The sequence below is a fragment of the Phasianus colchicus genome, chromosome 11, assembly GCF_987193195.1.
Source record: "Phasianus colchicus chromosome 11, bPhaCol1.hap1.1, whole genome shotgun sequence".
In the NCBI taxonomy this organism is placed as follows: domain Eukaryota; kingdom Metazoa; phylum Chordata; class Aves; order Galliformes; family Phasianidae; genus Phasianus; species Phasianus colchicus.
This window is the reverse complement of record NC_143446.1, coordinates 16,286,399-16,308,514: the sequence shown is the minus strand read 5'-3', so window position 1 is coordinate 16,308,514 and position 22,116 is coordinate 16,286,399. Positions and strand designations below refer to the sequence as shown.

Sequence of the window (22,116 nt, the reverse complement as noted above, 5' to 3'; positions counted from 1 at the left end):
TCTTGGCAACTTGCAGTGATTCTTTCAGGGAATACTGGAGCAGTTCAGGCAAAGCAAAAAACTTGGAATTGGGAAGTGGGACTGATTTTCTTCCTGCAATGGGGAAGGTGCCACTGCCTCCAGAAGCAGTCTGCTGTTGAAGTAAATACTGGCTGTGCATTTTGGTGCCAGTAGTGCTCTGACTGATGCCTTACCTATATGGTATGCATTGAACCAAAATGGCCCATGTTGGTTATGCAAAGGGAGAGATATGTGGCAATGGGAACTCAGCTGAGTGGGTGGAAACATAGGCAGGACTGAAGCTGTTTATTTAAAGTTCATTTACTTTCAATGTTTGTTTGGTTCACGTTAGTTTCTTAGTTTCACCTTCATGTTAGTTTCTTTTCAAAAACTTTTTACCCCATATGGTGAACTTCAGGCTTAGCTTCCTAACCTGGTTCTTTTCTTGAAACTTCTGTTGTTCTGAATGGGGTATAATAGCTGCCCTCTTGTCCTTCTTTGCCTCTCAGCTCCAGATTCCTGCAATCCTTTTTGCCCCTTTCTGCAAATTGGATGCCAGGTTGCCCTAACAAGGGTTTGAAGAATTTGAGGCTTGCCTATTTTGCAAATTCCATAGTCATTTTGGCAAGGGAAAAACAAGGCAGACAATTAAGACTTCTGCTGCCAAGAATGTATTTCTTTCTACTCCTCACCCACTCACCACCTCCATGCTTTTCTGTCAAAGCTCCTTTGTGCCTCTGCCCTTTGCCATGTGCCAGGGTGGTGCGTCCTGCATGACCTGTATCTTTCTCTACTTGTCCCGTTTGCCTTCTGTTCATCCCCTGCGAGCAGCTGGGCACCCAGGGCAGAGCCCCTTGTCCCCAGGCAATGAGAACTGAGGTTTTACTCTTGCTTCTGTGAGTTGTGTTCTACCAGTGCTGGAAGTCGGCACCCAGAATTGTTGCTGCACTGAGCTGCTCCTTTCCACTGCTCCTATCTTAATCCACCACTGCAACAACATTTTCCTTCTGGTACATGTTGTGCAGTGTAATGCAAAACTGCTTTACACACCTGGAAAATAAACTTCCTCTGTTAGATTTGCCAACACACTCAGGGTTTGCTGGCCATGCTTTCTCATTGCACATGAACTGAATGCAACATTTGCTGTTCTGCTTGTAAGAACACTCGGTGTTTCCTCATCGCTAGTGGGTGCATACAGCTTGGACTCCAGCCTGGACAACAAATGCTGCCAGCTCTCTGGCCCTACCCTTTTTTTATGTCAAGCTGCCCATTGTCTCACTGCTCTGCTGCAATCCTATGGCTGTCTGGGTGCTATGTGGTCAGTATGGCTGGCTGGCTCTGCTCTCCAACATCCATGCTCTTTGGGAGCTCGCAGGAGCTGTGTGCTGCCAGGAGCAGTGTGAGCCCACAAGCAGGAGCTGGGAGCTGCTGGAGCTTAGATTTCCAGATTTATTGAAGGGCCTCTCAGTGACTTAATTATAAATGCGGTTAACCGTGTGTATTTTGCAATGGCTGTAAGCATACTTTGTGTTCATCGTGATACTGTTTTCACACACGCTTCTCGTTTTCAAGGCTTTGAGAACTTATGCCTGAAAGCCTTCAGCAGTGACAACTTCAGTTTACATGCTTTCTTTCCTGTCACTGAATTTAAGAAGCTGGTTTAGATTTATGGTGATCTGTGAAATCTTCTGCACAGTGGAGGCTTAAACAGTGAAAGTTTTGCCTACGCTTTCAGGTGAATCTCAGTATCTCAGAACTGATGTGTTTGCATAGGGGTAGGAGAGCTTTGTAACACGTTCATTATGCTATTGCACAGACTCCTGACCATAGCTGGGATGCTTTCAAGGAGGGTAGGAGCTGATGACACACATGATGATGATAAATTTGGAAAGATAGATTAGTCTTTTTGTTCAAAACAGCCAAGTTTGGAAAAATTACACCCTGCTTGGCTAGCAAAGCACTGTCAAGTTTATTGTGCGTTACAGCTAACCTCCATATAGCTCTGCAACCATATAGTTGACTCTGTGCCAGTCCTTAAAATACGTTCTGTAAACAAAGATCTTGGTCAGGTTGGCCGTGTTCCCCTTTTCCCATCTATATTTGGGTGTTGGGGGATTTATTTATTTAATTTTGCTTTTGTTTTAAGGACTTTCAAGAATTGCCTTTAAAATAATAACATAAAGTTAAAGGAAATGAAAGTTTTTGGTGGAGTCTGTAACCATGCTGGCTTCATGAACAACGATGCTTGTGAGCACTTGGCAGCCTGAAGCCCAGAGCTTAGAGAGAAGAGCTGTTGAAGCAGACCCCTGGTGTGAGCATGACGTCTGGCTGGCTTCCAGCTCAGAGAGAGCAAAGTGGCTGTATATTAGATAGCCCTTGAAAGTTTTATAACGGATATTTCTTAATTCTCTCCTATCCCTAGGGAGAGGGAAGCGTTCCCATGCAGCCTTGTAACACTGTATAGTCTGATCCGAGCCAAGTCTATTAAAACACACTGTCTGTTTGTCATTCTGCTCCTGAGGATGGCAGGTGTGAGGCGCAGGGTGAGGACCAGCAAAACCAGCTGGCCTTCGCTTCTCTGCCTTCCAGGCTGTGCTTTGCTCTTGTGGGTGCTGGTGGCCACCTTTGTGTCCTGAGCCCCCAGTGGTGCATCAGCAGATGAAGGTGGAGCACAGTCATGTCAGTGATTGCAGTGTGTGACTGGCTGTTCCTTGCCTCTTGGGACACCCACATCAACTGGCAGATCTCCATGGGAGCTCCCCATTCAGTGGTACCCCACGACGTGTTCTGCTGGTCTCACTGGTGGCCTGGGGAGGTGCTGGCCAAGGGATGGGTGTAGTTGAGTGCCTACATGGTGGTGGAGGTTGGTCCAAAGCTGCCTGCTGTAAATGGCAATGATGCTCTGGGAAGTTGTTGATGCTTTCAGTGGGGAAGTGTACCTCCTGTCCTAGCTGTAGCTGGGCCAGCCCATTGAACACGAGGATTGAGCTGGTTTGCAGCCAGAGCTTCATACTTTGAGTCTCTTGTCAGTCATCTCCTTTGAGCCTAACTACCAGCATTAGTTGTGACGAAGAGATCTGCACTTTTGATCTTCTGGCCATGGAGTGAAGCTGTTGTGACAGCTCAGCCTGTTCTGGTGTCTGTGTGTTGGGTATCTTGCTGTGCACTGTGGTAGGAAAGTGAAAGAATCTGATTATATGCTAAACCTAATGATGCTTGCCATGTATCCTGGATTACAGAGAAGTATTTGTGTCTTTCCCCCATTCTTTGCTTTTAACTTCTATGCTGTGTTCGTGTTGGAGTGGGGGGTGGTGGGGAGAAGCAGCATTATATGATGGGGACCTTGTGCTGAGCTATGCAGATAAGTCTCAAAACAGCTGCTGCTATCCCTTGAGCTTCATCTGAGCTTTGGCTGAGGTACAAAACACAGAAAAAGGAGATGAGGATGGCTGGCAAAGGCAGCAAAATAAAGGGTGTAACAGAGAAACCTGAAGCTCTGGCTTGCTGTGAGGTGATACAGGGCAGCGGTGACGTAGCTTTTGTTTGGCTGCATTGGCCACAGCCTCTGAGCCTCACAGCTCCTGCCAAGAATGCATTGAGGAGACCAGCAAGGTTTGGAGCTACAGGAGGGGATGGGATGGGGATGGGGTGGTCTGTGTGGCTTCGTGAACCACAGGCAGTGCAGCTGGGATGGGGACACGGGTGCGAGTGCTGAGATCAGAACAGGCCCTGGAAGTATCACTTTCAGGTTTTCAAGTTGGAGGGGGCATTCTCTTGCTGTCATTGTGTTTGCTTGGTGTAACCGAGAGCACCGCTCTGAAAGAGCACATTATTGAGCTCACTGACCTACTTACTGCAGAGCTGCTGATGGCATGGTGCAACAGGTTGTGGGCGACGGCCCCATCCCAGCAGTGCAGGCATCCTTGCTGCTGCCTGTGCTCCTAAATAAGTCTTAACTGCTGAAAAGCCATGAGTTTTTATCCTCTGCAGGGACCTGGCTTTGCACCGTGGGACTCTGGGGACACATCTGGGGGTGCTGAGGGCTGGGGGAATTTGTGGTAGTGCTGGGTGAGAGCACAGAGTTGGCGTGGCTTTGTTCACTTGTGCTGGGCCCACACCCAGCTAATTGCTGTCCTCAATCTGAACACGCTCCTGCAGATGTTTGGTTCCTTCATTTCCCTCTAATTGCCCCCTTCTTTCTCTCCTTTTTTAATCACCTGTCAGAAATCACAGGTAATTACATCCAATATTGTAACTGTCTTGAGGCTATTTGATCCTAATGTGGATTTTTTGGGGGCTGTATTTGGTTGATATGAATTTTTAAAGAGGTTGGTTTGAGGGAAGGAGTGCTTTAATATCTTAATCTTCACATTTTCATGTGAAATGTTTCTGCTGTCAGTCTTTAAACTCTGGAGGTTACGTGTGCTCTGAAGAAACTGTTTTCATTGCTCTGGTTCTGAAGAGTTAGAGATGGTAGTTCCTGTGTTGCTTTTTTTTTGTTTTAACTGCTTTAAGCAATCTAAAGACTTGCATAGCACAGTTAATGCTCATCTGGCTATTGTCATTTTTATTCTGTGTTTTCTTCAGGGTTTCAGGCTTGCATGTCTGACAGTCAACTCTTGTTGATGCTGTGTTTAATGAGGGTGCACTGCTCTATTCACAGCTAAGCCTTGTGATTTTTATCACATTTATAGGTCTGTTTCTGTGCAGGAAAAGGCTTGAGCTCCTGCCTGAAACAGGGGCTCAGTTCTGTGCCTGGACACTGATGGCAGGAGCAGATCTTTGCTAGCTGCTGCAATGCTTCTGTGTTCCTGCAGTACTGTCACTGCCACTCCTTCTGGACATCTGCTACAACATTTTTATTATTCTGATATTTGTCAGAATGACAAAAGCCACCTGAATCCTCTGGACCAAATGCAGTGTTTAGATAAGCCAGCACCTTTCAGTGAGACACATAGGGAGATTAAATTGTCTCCTTGGTTAAAATGATTGCCCCCTATGCAAACTCTAATGGAAAAATATCAATTTCATCCCTTCCCTAGAGCTGCACCCTCTATTCTGTTTAAACTTATTTACATCTAAAAGGTATAAGACTCAGATTCCATTATCTGAATTACATGCATCTGCTTAACCTCGTGCTAGTGACCCTGTTTCCACTTGGGATACATCTAGGAAAGCCTTCCATCTTCATCTAAAACACATGGCTATGAGAGTCTTTGCTGACCTGGCTCCCAGGGTCCCCGCCTACTCACTGAAACCTGTGCTGGAATTACCCTGCCAATTGCAGGTTTTGCAAATGAAGCTTTCTTACAGCCATTCTTCCCCTTCTATTTTTGAAATTCGACCTTGCTGTTAAAGCAGTGCTAAAACAGAGACCCCTGCTCGCCAGCCTTGGGGCAGAAGGATTGTTAACGAAATTGAAGTATTGTCTGAGAGTGGAGAGAGCCCTGGTCCTACACTCCTGTTTGAGTGATGCGTACTGCTATATGGATTTGCATCCTGTCAAAGGCTGTCCCAACACCTTGACAGCCCAGGGCTGGATAATATTATAGCAATGGTCAGTTATTGAACCAGATGGCAAATAATGTTAAATCATGATGGAAAATAATTTCAGGCTCAAAGAGAGTTGTCCAAGAGACTGTCATCTGTACAGCATTACTCTGTTAGATAAAGACTGTGCTGGGTTTTGGGATCCTTTGCTTAAAATCCCCTCTCTCTTGCTTAACTACAGCCTGACCTCAGGTAGTGTCTTCACCTCTGTGTCCATCTTTGCATTGACTTTATTCCTTGTGAAAATCAGGCCAGGGAGCATCTTTTTACCTGCTCACATCTGAAAGAAGCTGCCAGTGCACCTGTAAGCCAGGGCACCATCACTGGAAAAGCCTCACCAGGAAAGCAAACACTGAAACTCCTGAAGAAGGCAGTCCCGTTCAGCCCATTAAATCCCTAAATGAGGTGGTTTATGAGTTCACTTTCAGCGTTCATCAAAATGCCATAGCAGCCTGCTAAAGTGACCGGAGTTTCCTAAAGCTTGTATTTAGGACTGAGTAAATCAACACGTAGGAGCAGTCCCATAATTACTATTGCTAATTAGTTAATGTTTGGGATGTGCTTTGAAGATAAAAAGTGAAGGGGTGTTGGGTTATTAAGTCCCAAACAGCGCTGTGATGCCAGCAGCACCTATTGCTATGGGTCAGCAGGGACTTAATGCTGAAGTGACTCGCCCAAATGCTGCAGAGTTTTCCTTGGAGCCTGCAACAAAGAGAGAGGGCCTTTGATGTGAGAATTGCGTTTGGATAGTTAAGTCTCTCCATGAATTTGTAGCATGAAGGCGATGAGCCCCATGTAGCTGATTCTGCCCCAGGGTAGGGAGGTGACCTTGATGAGCTTTTAAGGTCCCTTCTGGCCCTGTTTTCCCTGATTTTGTGGTCCAGAACAGCTTTGCTGAAATAGAGCTTGTCTTTCCTGCTTAGCAGAGCTTTCTGGGCGATGGCTTTCCTCATGTCTAAGTTCCCCATGTGCTGGTGCTGGGATGACCTGATGTCCCCTCCTCCTGCCATGGAGTTATTCAGAGGCTGTTGGAGCAGATGCAATTTAAGCTAAAGAAGGCAGCACAGATGTGCATGACAAAGACTAACCTGATGCAGACCTGGAAGTAACAAAGTGCCTTAAAATTGCACCTACACGAAGATGGGGCTGCAATCCTTGCCTTTTCTCTCAAGCATCGACATTAAAGAGATCTGAAGGAAGGAAGGAAGAATTTGAAGCTTTTTTTTCCTTCTACTTTGTGATGTGCCCCTCCTCTTCTAATGAAATGTCTGGGAATGCTTTGGAGGCCACTTCTGCATAGCTGTTGCCACACCTGTTGGGAAGGGGAAATTCCTCCCAGTCTGCCCTGGTGGAGCCGCCCGGGGGAGCGCTGCTGCTGGAATGTTTTATTGACAAAGCTGGCAAAAAGCTTCCTTTCCGTGAAAAATTGAATTATTTGTTTGTTCACTTCTGAATTTAGTCTCTGTGGGCCAGACCTGCAGCTGTGATAAATTAGCCTAGCTCCAGATGTGCCCCGTATATTTAGAGATGTCATTTCCCTGTATCTGTATAAGTCTGTAGATCTTCCTGTTGCAATGGTTTGGGCACTATTTCAGCTTTATCCCTCATTTAGCCTTTGAGTTCTGGGGACAGGAAAACGTGCTGGGGTCTCTGTGGAAGGGGACATTGTGTCCACTGTCTTCTCTTGCAGATGGTTAACAAGAACAAATCTTTGCACAAAAACTCAAGAGATGGCTCATGGGGGAAGTTTTGCTCTTTACATGTAGTGTGCAGTAGGTATCAAGAGTGCCTTTGGCCACCTGAGAGCTGACATGCAGGTGCATCATGACTCTTCCAGTCTTACTGCTGGTCCCACTATGGAACCAAAATGATTTCTCCTTGTAAAACACTGTCTTGGAAGACTGCACTGAAGATTGCAAGCTAGGAAAAGGAAAAAGAAAAAAAAAATCTTGGTGTGATTTTGATTTTTAGCATTTATTGTCAACTGCAGCTTTGAAGTCACTGACTTTCAGGACAGGACTATGCCTGGTATTGGAGGGGGGTCAAGAATAGAGATTTGCAGGGTAGAAGTCCATGGAGTCTCTCTGAGCATTGCAATAAGATGCATATTTACGTGCAGGAACTGTAAGATCTCCAGGCTGTGTGTGGTAAAAGAAAATTAGTTATACTCACCTCGCGATTAATAACTATCGTTTATCTAGCATCATGGGTGTGCATACCACCATCAAAGCAAAGAGCTGAGGTCTCTGCCCCAGGGAAATGGCATGCTTAAATCCATAAATTCCTCTGTTTCACCCTCCTTTCCCTGGTTCATGGCAAGTTTGTAGTGTGTTTCGAAGTGTGCGGGATCAGGTACCTGCCTGGGTGTGTGCAATACGACAAAGCTTCAGAAAGACAACATGAAGCTTCAGAAAGAAAAAAGGGGGGTGGGAGAGGAGCCAGGGGGAGGTGGAAACAGACTGCGTATGTCTGTGTACACACACACTGCTCATGAAAGGAGGAGAATCGCTTCCCAGGCGGGAGTGGCGGGTGGAGGGCTGGGACAGAGTCAGGCTTCCACCCGGCTGTGCTGGCAGCCAGGCAGGACGCTGTGCTCTGCGGGGACAGGACGGCTCCTAGCACTCAACTTCTGCTCTTTCCCTGCACAGGGGCAGATCGAAGTCGAAAGTGAGACGGTCTTCAAGTTGGCAGCCCTGGTCCTGCAGGTAAGCTGCTCTTTGCGTGTTGGTGCATGGTGACTTTCTCGTATCGGTGCTGCTTTGGCATGTGGCAGCCCCCTGACCTGTTAGTTCAGCTGTGTGCTGCCTTGCCACGTTTATATTCCTGTATTTTCCTCCACTCCATGAGGACAAAATCATGTAGCGTTTGTTTGTAGTCTCTGGAGTTATTTTTCTTATAGGCTAGTGGAAGAAATAGGCATCTGCGCAATTTTAACTTGGTGGAGAGAATGGAAAAGGAAAAGCTCATCAAGGGTAGTAATTTATTTGGGCAGATTTACATCCAATTTATCACTTAATCTTCTAATTTAAATATATGCTGGATATCTGAGAAGAGCACAGTACTGCAGCTGAAGTTTGCTGTGCTACGTTTGATGTTTTCAGAGCGTATGTTTTTATGCCTTTGTTACTTTATATTTTTTTTTTCCTCTTCACTGTGCTGTCCTCAGACTTCAAGTTTGGTTATTTACCACTTTCTGTGAAATAAATATCTACCTTTAAAATGTTTGTTCTCGCTGCTCAACCCCCACCCCCATATGAAATGTTCAGCAAAGCTGATCTGCTTGAGCTGCTTCCAAGAGCACAATTCCTCCCAAAAGTCTGACCTGCTCCTAGAGCTCACCTTCAGCTTTCTCTTGGACAACCAGAGAGAGAACTGTATTTCACTTCTTGGGCTGCAAAAATGACATTGGATGTGGATCTTGAAATTCATCCCCCTTCTAGAAGCACATTTATTTACAGTGTAGGTGGATAATCTACAGCTGGAAGCATGAAGGGCCAAGCTCTGTTCCTGAGTGCATGCAGGCAGCCCCTGGGCTCTGTGTGAATGTGGCTGAGGTCGGGATCCAGCCAAAAAGCTGTGGGAGTGGGAAAGCAAACAATGCTGGGAAAATTGAGGACTTTTGAAGAGATCATGTTTTAATTCTGTCACTGTTTTTCAATTGTAGGAAGCTAAAGGGGACTATTCCAGGTAATAACATTTTTCCTTTCTAATACTAACGGGCTTGATGGATGTGTTTTGGTTGGTTTGCATTGTATTTCAAACAATCAGAAATGAGGGGTAAAGTCCAACTGAGAGCAGCGGCTGAAGAATTCAAAATGCACCGCTAGACTGGATAAAATCTAACTGCAGGCAGGATGAATCCTTTGGTGAACAGACTCAGAATCAAAACAACTTTCAAGGCCATCCTTCTTTGCTCCCGTCCCATTATGTGCATGCTTGAGTGGGACGGGGAGCTGCTGCCCTTTGCTCCCAGCCAGCCCATGCTTGGTGCTGCAGACCATGTTCACCCACAGCACGTGTGGGGGACATGGAGCTGCCAGCTGCCTGCCTGAGGTCAATGAGCTTCTTTCTTCTGCAGCTGCCCCCAGGCCTCCCTCAGCCCACACCTGACCCAACACTTGTGCTGAGCTGTGTGCTGCACTGGGGCTGCACACGCAGAGAGTGTTTGCCCTTGGAAATTGCTTTCTGCCTGGTCACCTCCATGCACTGGTTTGGATAGCAAGCATTGGATAGCAGCACTGGGGGCTGTGGGGGGAGCTGAGGTTGTGCTCAGAGCTGTTGGAGCCCAGGGAAAAGACCTTCAATTAGGAATGGCCTGCTGAGCAAACAGAAATTCAAAAGGTCGGCATTGGTCGCGTTAATGTTTTACCATTTGCTGAGTTTCCATACAGTAGGATGTTATGCTCTTGCTGCTGCAGCTTTCCTGCTGCAACAGACACATTTGGAAAATGTCCAGTGAGGGGCTACCTGCTAAATGCAGGATATAAGTTGTGCCTGATGCCAAAATCCCCAGCAGAAGTATTCTCTGCTCTTCTTTCAGTGCACAGCGTCAGTGCCAGCTCTGTTCTGGCCCTGGTGCCAGTCCCCCTTAAGTGGAAGGGCATGCTTTGTAAAGCCCATCACAGACCTCCTTGCTTTTTGTTGGTGTGCTGTCACGCCTGCAAAGAGGAAGAGATGCCCTTGTGACTAAGATCAGCTGGATGGGCTGCCTGCACAGATACTTCTGTTCCTATTCACACTGCAGACCTGCTTTGTGACCCACAGGATATTGCTTATAGCCACAGTGTGCTGCCCTTCACCCCAGAAAGACTGCTCATCTCGTCTGATTTCCTGCAACATCCCTCAATGTAAGGACAGATAACCAGGGAACTCACATTACTACAGCTCTCTTGACTAGAAGCAACTTGCTAAGTTGCAGCCCCGGTGGCATAGGTTCTCTTAGCCTGGTACAAGCCCTCAGGAAAAGAGGTTTAAGGTTTAAAACTGCCTTTGTAGTTAAAACTTCCCTTGTGCAGTTTGAACTTAGTTCTGACTCCTTATCGTTTGCAATAAATAGGTTTGTAGGTATTGCTTCACAAGCACAAGAACTGTGTACGTGGTTATTTCGCATGCCTCATCAGACAGGTCGGAAGGCGTGGACCGCCTGTTGTTAACCTTCCAAAGTATTTAAAGAACATGGGAGGCAAGAGGTGTGCTACAAGATTGATTTCCTTCTCCAAACAGTTGCCTTTTGCAAAAGATCATAAGCTGCAGCAATTGCTTTCACTGTATTAAAAAAAAAAAGTTACGCCTCCATATCAAGTAAGCATGACCAGCTGTCCCACACATCAGAGTGAAGGAATTTGATTTTACATAGCACAAGTGTCATTTGGACCACCAATGTTAAAGTGCTGGCTTCATTACCAGTGTGTGTTATGAAGATGCTGTGTGACTGATGGCCCAGCAAACCACCAGCACTGTCCTGCAGCCTTTCTGCTCTCTGCGCAGAGGCTGCCTCCCACTGTGGTGCCTGGAGTTGATGTGCTCAGTGTTGCCTATCATTTGGCAATTCCATTTTGAATCACTTTCTGGAATGTGGCTCTTGCACCATTTCTGCTTACGTGAGAATGCTGTGATTAATTTTTTTAATGTAGGATTAGTGCAGAATTGCCTCAAGTCCTGGAGATTACCTCTCTGTCAGTTAAAGATGGGCCAGTCTGGACAGCGCTGGTGATCTCGTGCCTCACGAGGAGCTTTTGTTGGGGGCACATCTCTCTTGCTGGCTCCAGGTGGGAATATGCAGGCTAGTACCAGGGCACCATAAACTCCCACAGCTCTGCAGTAATGCCTTCCTCAGATAAGGCTTTGCAGGAAGAGCATGGTGATCTCCTACGAGCTGCCTGCCCTCTTCTTGTTCTCAGTGAGCGCATTCCTTGGAAATCTGTTCATTTTCAGAGAGCAAACCTGACATGTGGGCACTTGGAGACAGTAACAGCTGCTGACTTCTATGGAAGTCACCCCGCAGCCAAGTGGCACTGACAGTGTGAGGATCCCAGGGCTCAGTCCTTGCAGGTGACATGCAGTGGGTCTTCCTGGGACAGGGACATGTATTCTGTCATTGAGCGACACAAGATGCACCAATCCCACTTGGAAAAGATGTCAGCTTTGAAAGACATATTGATTTAAAAAAAAAAGCTTTATGGCCTGTTAAGTACAGGCTTCAGAATGCCATCTGTGGCATGCCCAGTGCACATCTTCTAGGATCACTCTGGTTTCTCCAAGGCAGCCTGATCAAGCTTCAGAGTCCCTGTTCCTTGTTGGAGAGTTGGACCAGATGGCCTTTAACAGTCCCTTCCAACTCAAATGATTCTCTGACTTTTATGAAAAAGCTGCAAAAAAAAAATCTTGAAATTTTGAACTTTGTGTGAGGATTTTTAAGAGAATGAAATTTAAGCTGCAGCTCCTGCCATCGTTGAATTTTGGAGAGGGAAAATAAAAAGCTGTTTGTTATTTATTTTAGGAATTTTAGATTGCAAGAGACCTAATTAGAGCAGTTACCAGACTGGGCTGGTGATTATTCGCTGTGTTAGTGCTCCATAATATAATGTCTTGTCTCTTTGAGAAATAAATGATTCACTCGTGCTTAGTTTACAGACTGTTTGCCCTCAGAAATGGTAATAGAGTACAGTATTCCTTTGTAGCTTGATATAGAGTTTATAACTGATGTTATTGACAATCCTAAAAATGCTGCACCACTATTTCAGTATCACAGGGAGGAGGAAAAAAAAGGTCTATTAGCATCAAATAAAAATGAATGGAGAAAGTAGCTTTTAAACAAAGTGCTTCTGATAATTTTGAACTGTGTTTTCCACAGTAACATTTCCAGACCTGAAACCCAGCCCTGCTCCCTGGAGGTTAACAAAGTTGCTGGAGGAGGGCTTCCATTTTCTTTAAATAGCTGACACATTCGGTTTTGATTCTGGCCTGTGGGCTGCAAAGATAACTCCTGCCTGGTGTAACATAACACAGACTAAATAATGAATTCCTGATAGCTGACATGTGTGAGACACTGGGGTTTATCGGTACGTGAGTGATAAATGCAGCCTGCAACAGGAAGAGGTTTGTGTGCAAGATAGGCTCCCACGCTGCAGCTACAGTGGAACTGGCTCAGGAGCTCCCACAGTGACAAACTTCATTAAAGAACAGAATAAGTGCTTAGTCTAGGGGCAGGGAACTGGCATCAACAATCCTGATTAAGAATGAGTGCTCCCTCTTAAATTTTGGGTAGTGTTTGCTTGGGAGGATGGTTATTCTGCCAGATAAACAGGGGAGTGTTGGTGCACAAGAGCATGGAAATAATGGCATGGACAGTGCTAGGAAGGATCTGCCTGGACAAAGCTACCAGCTCTGTGATTGTATGGCACCTGCTAACTGCAATGCTGGCAGGCAGAGCAGTCCAGCTCCAGGAGAGGACACACTGAGGGCTACTGGTTCCACCTTGCCCAGCCTGTTTTCAGAAACTTCACCATGTTCAAATGGCCTAAGCTCCAGATGTGATCTGAGCTTGGGTCAAAGCAAAACTCAGATTTGCAGCACATCCCCTAGTTGTCCCTACTTGCCTGTTTGCATCCTGGAGAGGTCTGAGAAGGATCTTAGTGGATTCACATGGTGCTTAGCCCAGGGAGGAGCTCTGGTGTTGGTGTCAGCACAGTGACAGAGAGCTGAGCACAGTCCTTATGTCTCTGTCAGCCCCAGTATGTCCTTCCCAGCAGAGTATGGGCTGTACCAGTTGGTGAATACACGACCAGCAGGATTCACTCTCAAGGTGATCTGGTGGCTGTCATAGACACCCATTCAATTTAGTTGGGATTTTCTTAATTGCATGTTTTAAATGCCTTTGCAATGGTATTTACAGAGGCTTTCTCCAGCACAGCCCACTGTTCCCAGTTGGTCATGTCCATGCAGCTAAGAAATCAGTGCTGAGCGTTCTGCCCTTGTGCGTGTGCTCACTTTGTTCCATGGCTGCTTGTTTGCTGAGTGAGTCACTGTGTATTTTGCCTTTTGGCTGTGACTCCTCTCTCTGTGCACTTCTCCTTTAAATACCTCGCTGGGCACTTGCTTGTGAACCATTAACTCTATTTTGGTTATTTCAGCAATGGGTTTCTTCTACTGGTACTGCTTGTAGATTCATAAAGTTCAGGGCAGACCAAAGCTTATGCTCTCTCTGCAATGATGTCAGTTTAGTTTTATTATTATTTATTTTTAATAGGATACTTGGAAAAAAAATAAAAGAAGAAATGGAGGGCTTCTGAGGAATTAGTACAGTGTGCTTATGCAGCAGATGAGTTGGCATGAATTAGGTGCGGAAATGCTGAGTAAAAAACTAGATATAGGAAAAAAGAGCATACTTCAAGTAATTCAACAATCTGGTCTCTTTGGGTTTGCTGCTTGCACGTGGCAGTGTAGCTCTAATAGTTACAGAAATGGTAAATAATGTATCTTTATGTACGTGATATCTGTACAATTTCTGGAGGGGCAGCGAAGAGATCGTTGTGTTTTTATTCAAAAGTGAGTCTCCTCAACAGCCTTTTCTTTATTCCCCCTTTTCATGTAAGGAAGTTCTAGCCCTAGTCTGGGCTCTGTGCTGACTCTGGACAAAAAGACAGAGAGAAAATCCTCATTTGTTTTTTCCTCCCTTGTGATGGCTGGGATCTACCCAGCGGTGCGTGTTCAGTGCCTAGAGGAAATGAGATGACAGCTTTTCAGCTACAGCCTCTTGCTTTTGCAGATTTGTCAGACCTTCTTTGTTACATGGATACTTTATTTTTCTTGTGGTTGCCTGTATCTCTGTATCAGCAGGCAGAGCTGTGATAACAGGCTGTAAACTTTGCTGCTGCACTCAGACATGCTAAAAAAGCCACAACTAATATGGCTAATCTGACTGTTGTGCAAACAGGAAGAGAGAGCATGAGCGTTAGAAATAACAGCCAGTCATTGTGAGGAAGAGCTGGGGATCCTTCAAGCATTGTAGCAGCAGTGAATAGTCATATTTTGCTTTGCAGTGAATCCCAGCCAAAGCAGAGCCATCCTGCTTTGTGTGATCTGACAGAGAAAACCTACAGACATGCACTGCTGATGCGGCTGAGCAGCTTTGTATGTGTGGATATGGGACCGTGGCCATCAGCACCAGGGGGTTCAAACACCAAAGGACTTTATCTTCAAAACCAGGGAAATTGTCCCTGCAAAAGGGGAGTCTAAATGGTGCCTCGTTGGCCAATGAATATCTAGGAGTATCTCACTCACTTGCCTGGTCTCTTATGTCCTCGGAGAGAGATGTACATGTGTATAGCTGATGCAAAAGATTGTTTTTCTGTAACATTCCTGCTCCATCTTTCAGAGGCTAGTGGGTAGGTCACCGAACCCCCAGTGATGAACAGGTGCTGTTTTTTCAGAGGGTCAGGTAGGGCTCAGGAAGCTGAGAAATTAGCCTGAAGGCTGGAACTGGAGGTCAGGCGCTAAAGGTGAAGCTGCTGTTGCAGCACAACATGGAAATCCCTGAGCCAGCAGCATGGCTGCAGCTGAGATGCGCAGCAAGCCTCAAGCATTTGCCTGGCATTGAAAAAGCCATCTGCACTCTTTATCGTGTTCCTTTTCATGTATAAGGCTTGGAAGGCTCTTTTAAATGCTCCTTCAAATACCTTTCTGAGCAGGCAGTTCTTATCTGGTATTCAAGTGGCAAACTGCAGCCCTGCATGGCAGAGCTCCCCGCTGGCCGGGGGATGCTGGGCTCTGGCTGTCCCTGCAGATGGGAGCCCTGTGTGCGCAGGCGTTCTGGGTCCCAGTTGTCCTTCAATGGAAAAATAACTTTCTTGAGTGTGCCAGCAGACCATAAACTGAAAGGCTGGGAAATGATGGGAAACGTCTGGCATTTGTCACAAAGGAGGATTTGTCAGGGAGTGCTTTTCAAAATCCTGCTGCCAAGATCCTGCTGCTGTGACATACTCAAAAGCTGCTAAATCAATCGTCTCTCCCCTTACCTTCTCTGCTCTGTCTTTCCCCCTTTTTTCTCTTGCACTTTTAACCCTGCTCATTATTTTTTCTTTTTTTTCCCTCTTGCTTTGCTGCTTCCTTCTCACACCTGTTCCTTGTAGTACCTTGGGAGGCTGACCCACCTCCACTGGAGCATGCGAGGCATCCCACTCTTCCTTTCCGTTTGCTTTAAAACATAACAAAAACCTACAAAAAATACACCTGCTGCTAAAGCAGTCCCACTGCCATGTGGTGACGGCGGCCCATGTTGCTGCCTCTCATCTCAGGTCATATGGAGGGGAACAACTTGGAGACCTTGGTGATGCCAGGTAGGTGTTGGATTGGACATTGGCTGCTGTAGAACCAGTAGCATGGGCTGTTCTTGTACATGTAGAGCATTTATTGAGTTATCACTAGCTCTAAGCATCTTGAATAGAATAAGAAGGAAACTCTTTATCTTGCATGTGATTCTGAAAAGTAGCTGCTGATTTTTGATGTGCTTTTCAGGTTAATTCGTGAAGCTGGTCAATGTTTTCTATGAATGAGGCCATTCTAAATTCCACCAACAGTATAGCCAAAATCCACTACTAGAATAAGCCAAATATGAAATAAAGACCCAGGAATAACTTGCTAATGATCATGCTGAAGAACAAGTGTTTATGCAAGGATAAGAGGCTTCAAGAACAGAGGAATATCACCATACAATGAACTTTCCCCAGTAATAAATCCCTACCTTGAAAAGCGTTGTCAACACAGTTCAGCAGAGACACACACCTGCTATCACTTTAGTCAGTGAAAAAGTTGTCTGAAGTCCTGTCCTTATCAAGGTATTAATATTTACAAAGTAGATGTGGGTTGATTAACTTTATGCTGTAGTCCAACAATATTGCTTTTGCTGCTGTGGGTGTGGCTATTGCTCTTCACATTTTATGCTAATCTCATTAACCACGTCTTGTTACATCTACGTCTATTACTTTGAATTACTGCATTAGCAACAGGCATAAGCTATTTGTGACAGTGGGAATGAGGGAAAGTGTGTGCAGCCATTAACAAATGGTCTTAATTAGTATAGATCTGTAAATCTTTGCTTGGCAGGGAGTGTTGTATCGTGTGATTACAAGCTGTGAAGATGCACTTTCAGGGAGCATAAATGTCGTTTTCAATTTTCAGTTATGTGCTTTCAGCAGAGAATGCCCCAGTAGAGTGATGTGGTCCCTTAGGTTTCTGGTGAGCTTTTAGAAGGATGTCTAAAATGTCGTGGGGAAGGCTAATAGAAGCACATAGCATTGGTACTGGTTTGCTGCTAGGGATCAGTTGGACACAGGAACTTCTATTCATAGTATGGCACGTGGTTAAATGCTGTGGTTATTCTGGAGGCAAGCTGCCTTTCGGTCTCTGTAGAGCTGACATTGATGAGTGGAAAATTAAACAGAATACCAAGAATGAGAGGCAAGGTTCAGTGTGAGGAGGTTCTGATGTAGATGTTCACGATCAGTCCCAAGTTCTGCTCAATACCTGCTGAGGAGAAATCTCCCCTGTAGTACAGCATGGGAAGGAAAGGGTCCGTTGGCTTGTTTTCTTTAATTCTTCTCCATAGTGGAAAAAATACTTCAGATAAGTGTTCTCCTAGATTCCCCTCCTGAGAAATAAACAAACCTTTTGCCAAGAAATGTTCAGTCCTGTTGACTTTGGGCTCTTTATGCATTGGACTCATGCCACAACCCACCAGCCAAGAAGCCCCTTCATGGCAGAGGTCAGATGGAACACAAGTAGGCTTTGTGGTCCCAACAGCCAGGCCTGCTGCTCTGAGGAGAACCACTACCTTTGCCCACGGCCACAGCAGGAGCACCATCTGTCTGGTTGGACACTGGGTTGGGTAGGACATCTGGAGCCTGGAGTGTCTGCTCTGCAATGTCTGGGTCATTTGGTGGTTGTGCTGAAACTAAACAGGAACAGGTAATAATTCAACCTGTCGCTCCTATCTGCAGTTGTCACCTCTGAGGAACAGCTAGGTCCAAGAGGGCTTGGGAAAGTGATCCTAAGGGTCAAGGGGAGACGTGCTTGGTCTCCTCTCTGCAGATGGAGTGATAATGAACTCTCTGGAAGGAAGGAAGATGTCTGTTTGAGGCTTTTATTATCTGTGAAGCTGTGAATCATCCCAGATGCTAATCCTTGAGTGTGCAGTCAGCAGATCCGTGCTGCAGAGTGCCAGGCTGCTTCGGAGGCATTCAGCACACTAAGATCTGTGCCCTGTTCTCCAGATCTTTCACTTTTTTTTCTAGGATTGTTTCATGTTTAATCTTACAGTTATGCTTCTCATAGACTATTGGGCCTAATAAATCCATTTTGATAGGGAACAGAGCACAGATCTACAAGATGAACCAGACAGGAGACTGCATCCCTTTAGCAAGAGAAGTCTTAAGGACCAACTTTGCCTCTTAAAACAAGTGTATTCTCTGCTACTTCAAGAAACTGGATTTCATTCATAGATTGGCAGAAGAACAGAGGAGTTCCAGCTCTTCTAAAAGTTGTCACAGCTTCCTGGACTTTGCTTGCTACTGAGCTGCCCCAGGGCCCATGGTTCTGGCTCGATGCTGGAGGGGTGGACCCCACCTTGCATCATATAAGTGATGGCAGCACCTTAGTCACAGTGTGTCCCAACATATGCGACATGATGCAGCATTTCTGTACGCAGCTGCTAGATCTGGTGACATTTCTGCAGTATGTGATGAGGGTGCTGCTGACCCCCAGCATCGTTTTCATCAGTACTTCCAGTACTTCAGCCCTTGTTTTGGCTGGCAATGAGATTTCTGAACAGAGAACTTAAAGACCTGCTATTAAACCTCTGCTTATGAATAGTAGGAGTTGAGAATCTATATTTAGAGGAGCAGTCCTTTTGTTTGGTAAAAATGAGCTGTTTTGTTATTGCTTCCTTGTGAAACTGTCTCCTCCTTCACTATTTTCCTGCCAGCCCTGACTCTTAATGCAGCCATTGCAATTATAAATCAGGCTTTAAAAAAGCAGGAAATCTTTATTTTAATAATTAATTACCCTGAGTCTATGACTGAAGTTGGAAGGGGACTCAGGAGGTCATGTAGCCCAGCCTCCTGCTCTGAGAAGGGTCACCTATGAGATCAGAATAGGTTGCTCAGGACTTTGTGGGATTTTTTTCCCTCATTTTGGGGTAGTTTTTTGTTTTGACTCTGGTTCCTGAGGCTTCAGGAGGATTTGTTTGTCACTACAAAGCCCTGGTAATCTACAAGCTGGGACATCATATAGCATCTTGATCCCATCAGTAGGCTTTTAAGGGGCGAACAAAACTCCTCTGCTTGTGTGAGCACAGGCTGTGTAAGTGCTGAGAGAAGAGATCCTGATTTTCTGCCCAGATGTTCCTGTTCATGGCAGTTGGGTGCTTGCCAGTTTGAAAAAAAAAAAAAAAAAAGCATATTCCTGGCTTTGCTGGCCGAAAAGCTCAGTAACAACAGCTCCTGCATGCTAATTGACCTCTTTTTGGCAACTTCATCAAAGACACTGCAGAATAAGGAGGCCGCTGATTGAACTGTTTCTTCATCCCCAGAGGTGGTCCCTCTTAGGGTTGAGGCGCATTGTCAGGGCTGGGGGAGAAGCTTAGAGGGCAATTAGGCAAAAAGCTTTCACTTACTTCGCCTTCCCTGTGAAATCTGCTATGAGACTGGAGATGTGAGTGGTTTGCTGCACCTCCATCGCCTCCTCCATCCCACAGAGCAGCTCCCATGCTGCAGCTGTCCTACAGATTCTCGTAAGGAGGGGAGAGTGGGGTGATGCAGCTCAGAGAAAATCTGTAATGCTGAAGTCTGATGGAAACAGCTCACGAGTGGGGAACCACCTTCAAGGAAAACCTGGCTGCTGAAGCCAAGGCAGATGCTGATGAACTTGACTGCATTCTTTTCTCAGAGCAGTCGTGTTTGTGCTTGTTCATGCTGCTGCAAAGGCATGCAGAAATCCTGCAGAAATGAGGCGTGCAACTTTCAGCTGATTAATTAGCGGAGCATGAAAAGAGAAAATATTAACCATTTTGCTGGTGCCTACTAATAGGTTTTAAAATATTTTGCTGGTTCTTGTTGTTGTTTTTTGTGACAAATGGCATTTGCATACTTCAAAAACTTTGTTTTGTTCCAGGCCTGGCCAAAAGTCCAGAATATTTGAACTTTCTGCTCAATATGAAGCCCAGAAAAACTCCTTTCAGTAGAAATATTTCATAGCGTATGAGCTGAAATCCTTTGTTGTGAATCAGATCAGTGTTAAACGCTCGGATCTGACAAATACCATGCTGGAATTTGTTGTCTCTTGGGGAGGATTTTAGCTAAAGATAGAGCAAAAATAGCACCGCAAGCATTGCCTTTGGGCAAAAGCTTTCCTCCTGCAGCTGTTGAGTGCTCGTTCCCTACTCAACAAACAAAGCAAGTGTGTGCAAAATAAATACTGATACCACACTCCTGCCACAGTGGCCTGGCTGACTCCATAATCACGTGTCTGTATAATGAGTTACAACAGGAGCTTGCATGACACCACATACATCACTGTCATGTGAGAGGGCAGATAGAGTTACGTTGCTATGATGGCCTGATATGGGGCAATGCACCGTTTTTGGGGTGCACATGCAGCCCTTTCCTGTTTCTGAAACTGATGATTTGTATCTGTGATTCACCAGCAGTGACTCTGTGCCTTTTTTGCTTTTAGTGATGAAAACACTCGGAAGGACTTGAAGACGCTGCCTGTCTTTCCCACCAAGACACTGCAGGAACATCCATCACTTGCTTACTGGTGAGCTGTTTAATTCAATTTAAATGTAAATCTTCGCTGTGGATGGCAGTGACAGGAGTGCTCTTAGACAGTCTTGCAAACTGTTTGTACAATTCTCAGCCTGTGTTATAAAGGACTTCAAGTTAATCGCTTGTGTTCAAGCGTTTCCAGTTTTAGAAGGTTATGAATTACACAAGAGCCGATGCAAATCCCTCACTGAAAGTTCAATCACGTTAATGAATCGGAGTAAGCGGGGTACCACACATTAGAAAGAGCTAATCTGAACCCCAGCCAAGTCTGTGTTTGGAAAGAACACCTTTTCAACCAACAAGCAGCAGAGCCTCTGTGATGTGCTGACCTTAGTGGGGCCAGGTACCCATCCAGCCACTCTCATGCTCCTCAACAGGCCCAAGGGGAGAAGACGAAGTAGAATAGCTAGAAACAGAAAGGCAAAATCAGTTCTGTGGCATGAATGTGCCATGAAGGAAACAACGCTTGGGATGAATCAACAATATTGTTTCCTTATAATTCATGCCCTTTATTTGGGTTTGACTCGCTCATTTATTTCATTTTTCAGGCTCAATGTATACTTGATGTATTTTCACGTGTGCTGGTCCTCTGTTATGATTTATTTTTCAGAATGAATACTATTGAGTTTTTCTTTGCATTTGGGCATCCGACACTTAAATGCATATTTCATCTTCTGCTTAAAACAAGATGTTTAAGTATTTAGCAGAGAAAAAGAGTGAAAATGACATTGATGACAAATCTATAGTTCTTCATTTATGAAATGCCAGGTGAAAAAGTGCGTAGAGTGAAAAACTTCTGCCTTACACATGGAACACTAACCAGCTCCTGAAGCTTTGCTTCTTTAGAACATGAAATGAATTCATACAATTAGTACCATTCTTCTGCAGCAGCATCTGCAGCAGATCTGAAATGATTTGTTAATTAGCCCAGAACGCAGCATGCGATGGCAGGGATTAAGATGCAGCTCCATGCTGCTTAATGAAGAGTGGGAAAGAAATGGGTAAGAAACAGAATGTAAACTAGAGTGAGAGATGCATGGAGGGGCACTTCTCTGCATGCTGAGCAGGCACCTAAGCGTCAGCACATGCTGTCATATGTGGAAAAGTTGTTGAGCCTCTAAGTTGCTTTTTGTGCCTGTTTTGCAGTGAGGATAGAGTCATTGAACATTATACACAAATAAAAGGTCTGACAAGAGGACAAGCCATTGTTCAGTGAGTATAATGCTTAAAAACATCATCTTTACAAGTCAGTGCTTATTGTTTCTCTTCTCCTGAGAAGACTCTTTTGGTCCTTGTTGCTTGCAAACTTCATTTTTTGTATCTTAGCAGAATTATCTTTTATGGAGTGATATTTTCCAGGTGAGGAAACCCGTGATGAGTTTCCTCTACCAAATACCTCCCATGTAGAAGAAACAACTTCGACTCCATTCAGTAGCACTTTCTTCATATCCTGCTTGCTGTCACTTGATTTTCACACCAAACTCTAAGGGAAAACCGTATCTTATGTTCTGTAAGGAAGACAAACACATCTTTGTTCAAATACTCAGAATTTAGTTCTCAAAAAACAGGGTCTTGCAGGATGACCAAGAAGGTTGAGATGACTTCCATAGCAGACAATTTGCAGGCTTTGTCACAAAGCTCAGTGCCAGCAGCTCTGTCTCAGTAGTTCAGGGGCTTCTTTCAACAGGAACAGAGAAAAAAATTATCTGTTCAGTGATTGTCTGCATTGCATTGTTAAACAATTGTA

General features: G+C 45.2%; 1 protein-coding gene across 4 annotated transcripts in view; it reads left to right on the top strand.

Moving 5' to 3' along the window:
* The window catches only part of FRMD4B (FERM domain containing 4B), a 106,042-nt gene that overhangs the window by 60,562 nt on the left and 23,364 nt on the right, over positions 1-22,116 (top strand). For 3 of the 4 annotated variants that reach the window (XM_090148419.1, XM_090148418.1, XM_031605957.2), the window contains exons 6-9: positions 8,199-8,255; positions 9,215-9,237; positions 20,278-20,361; positions 21,516-21,581. In XM_090148419.1, the coding sequence (XP_090004545.1) occupies positions 8,199-8,255; positions 9,215-9,237; positions 20,278-20,361; positions 21,516-21,581 (230 nt within the window). The remainder of the gene's footprint in view (positions 1-8,198; positions 8,256-9,214; positions 9,238-20,277; positions 20,362-21,515; positions 21,582-22,116) is intronic. The other variant, XM_090148420.1, reaches the window with a different exon arrangement.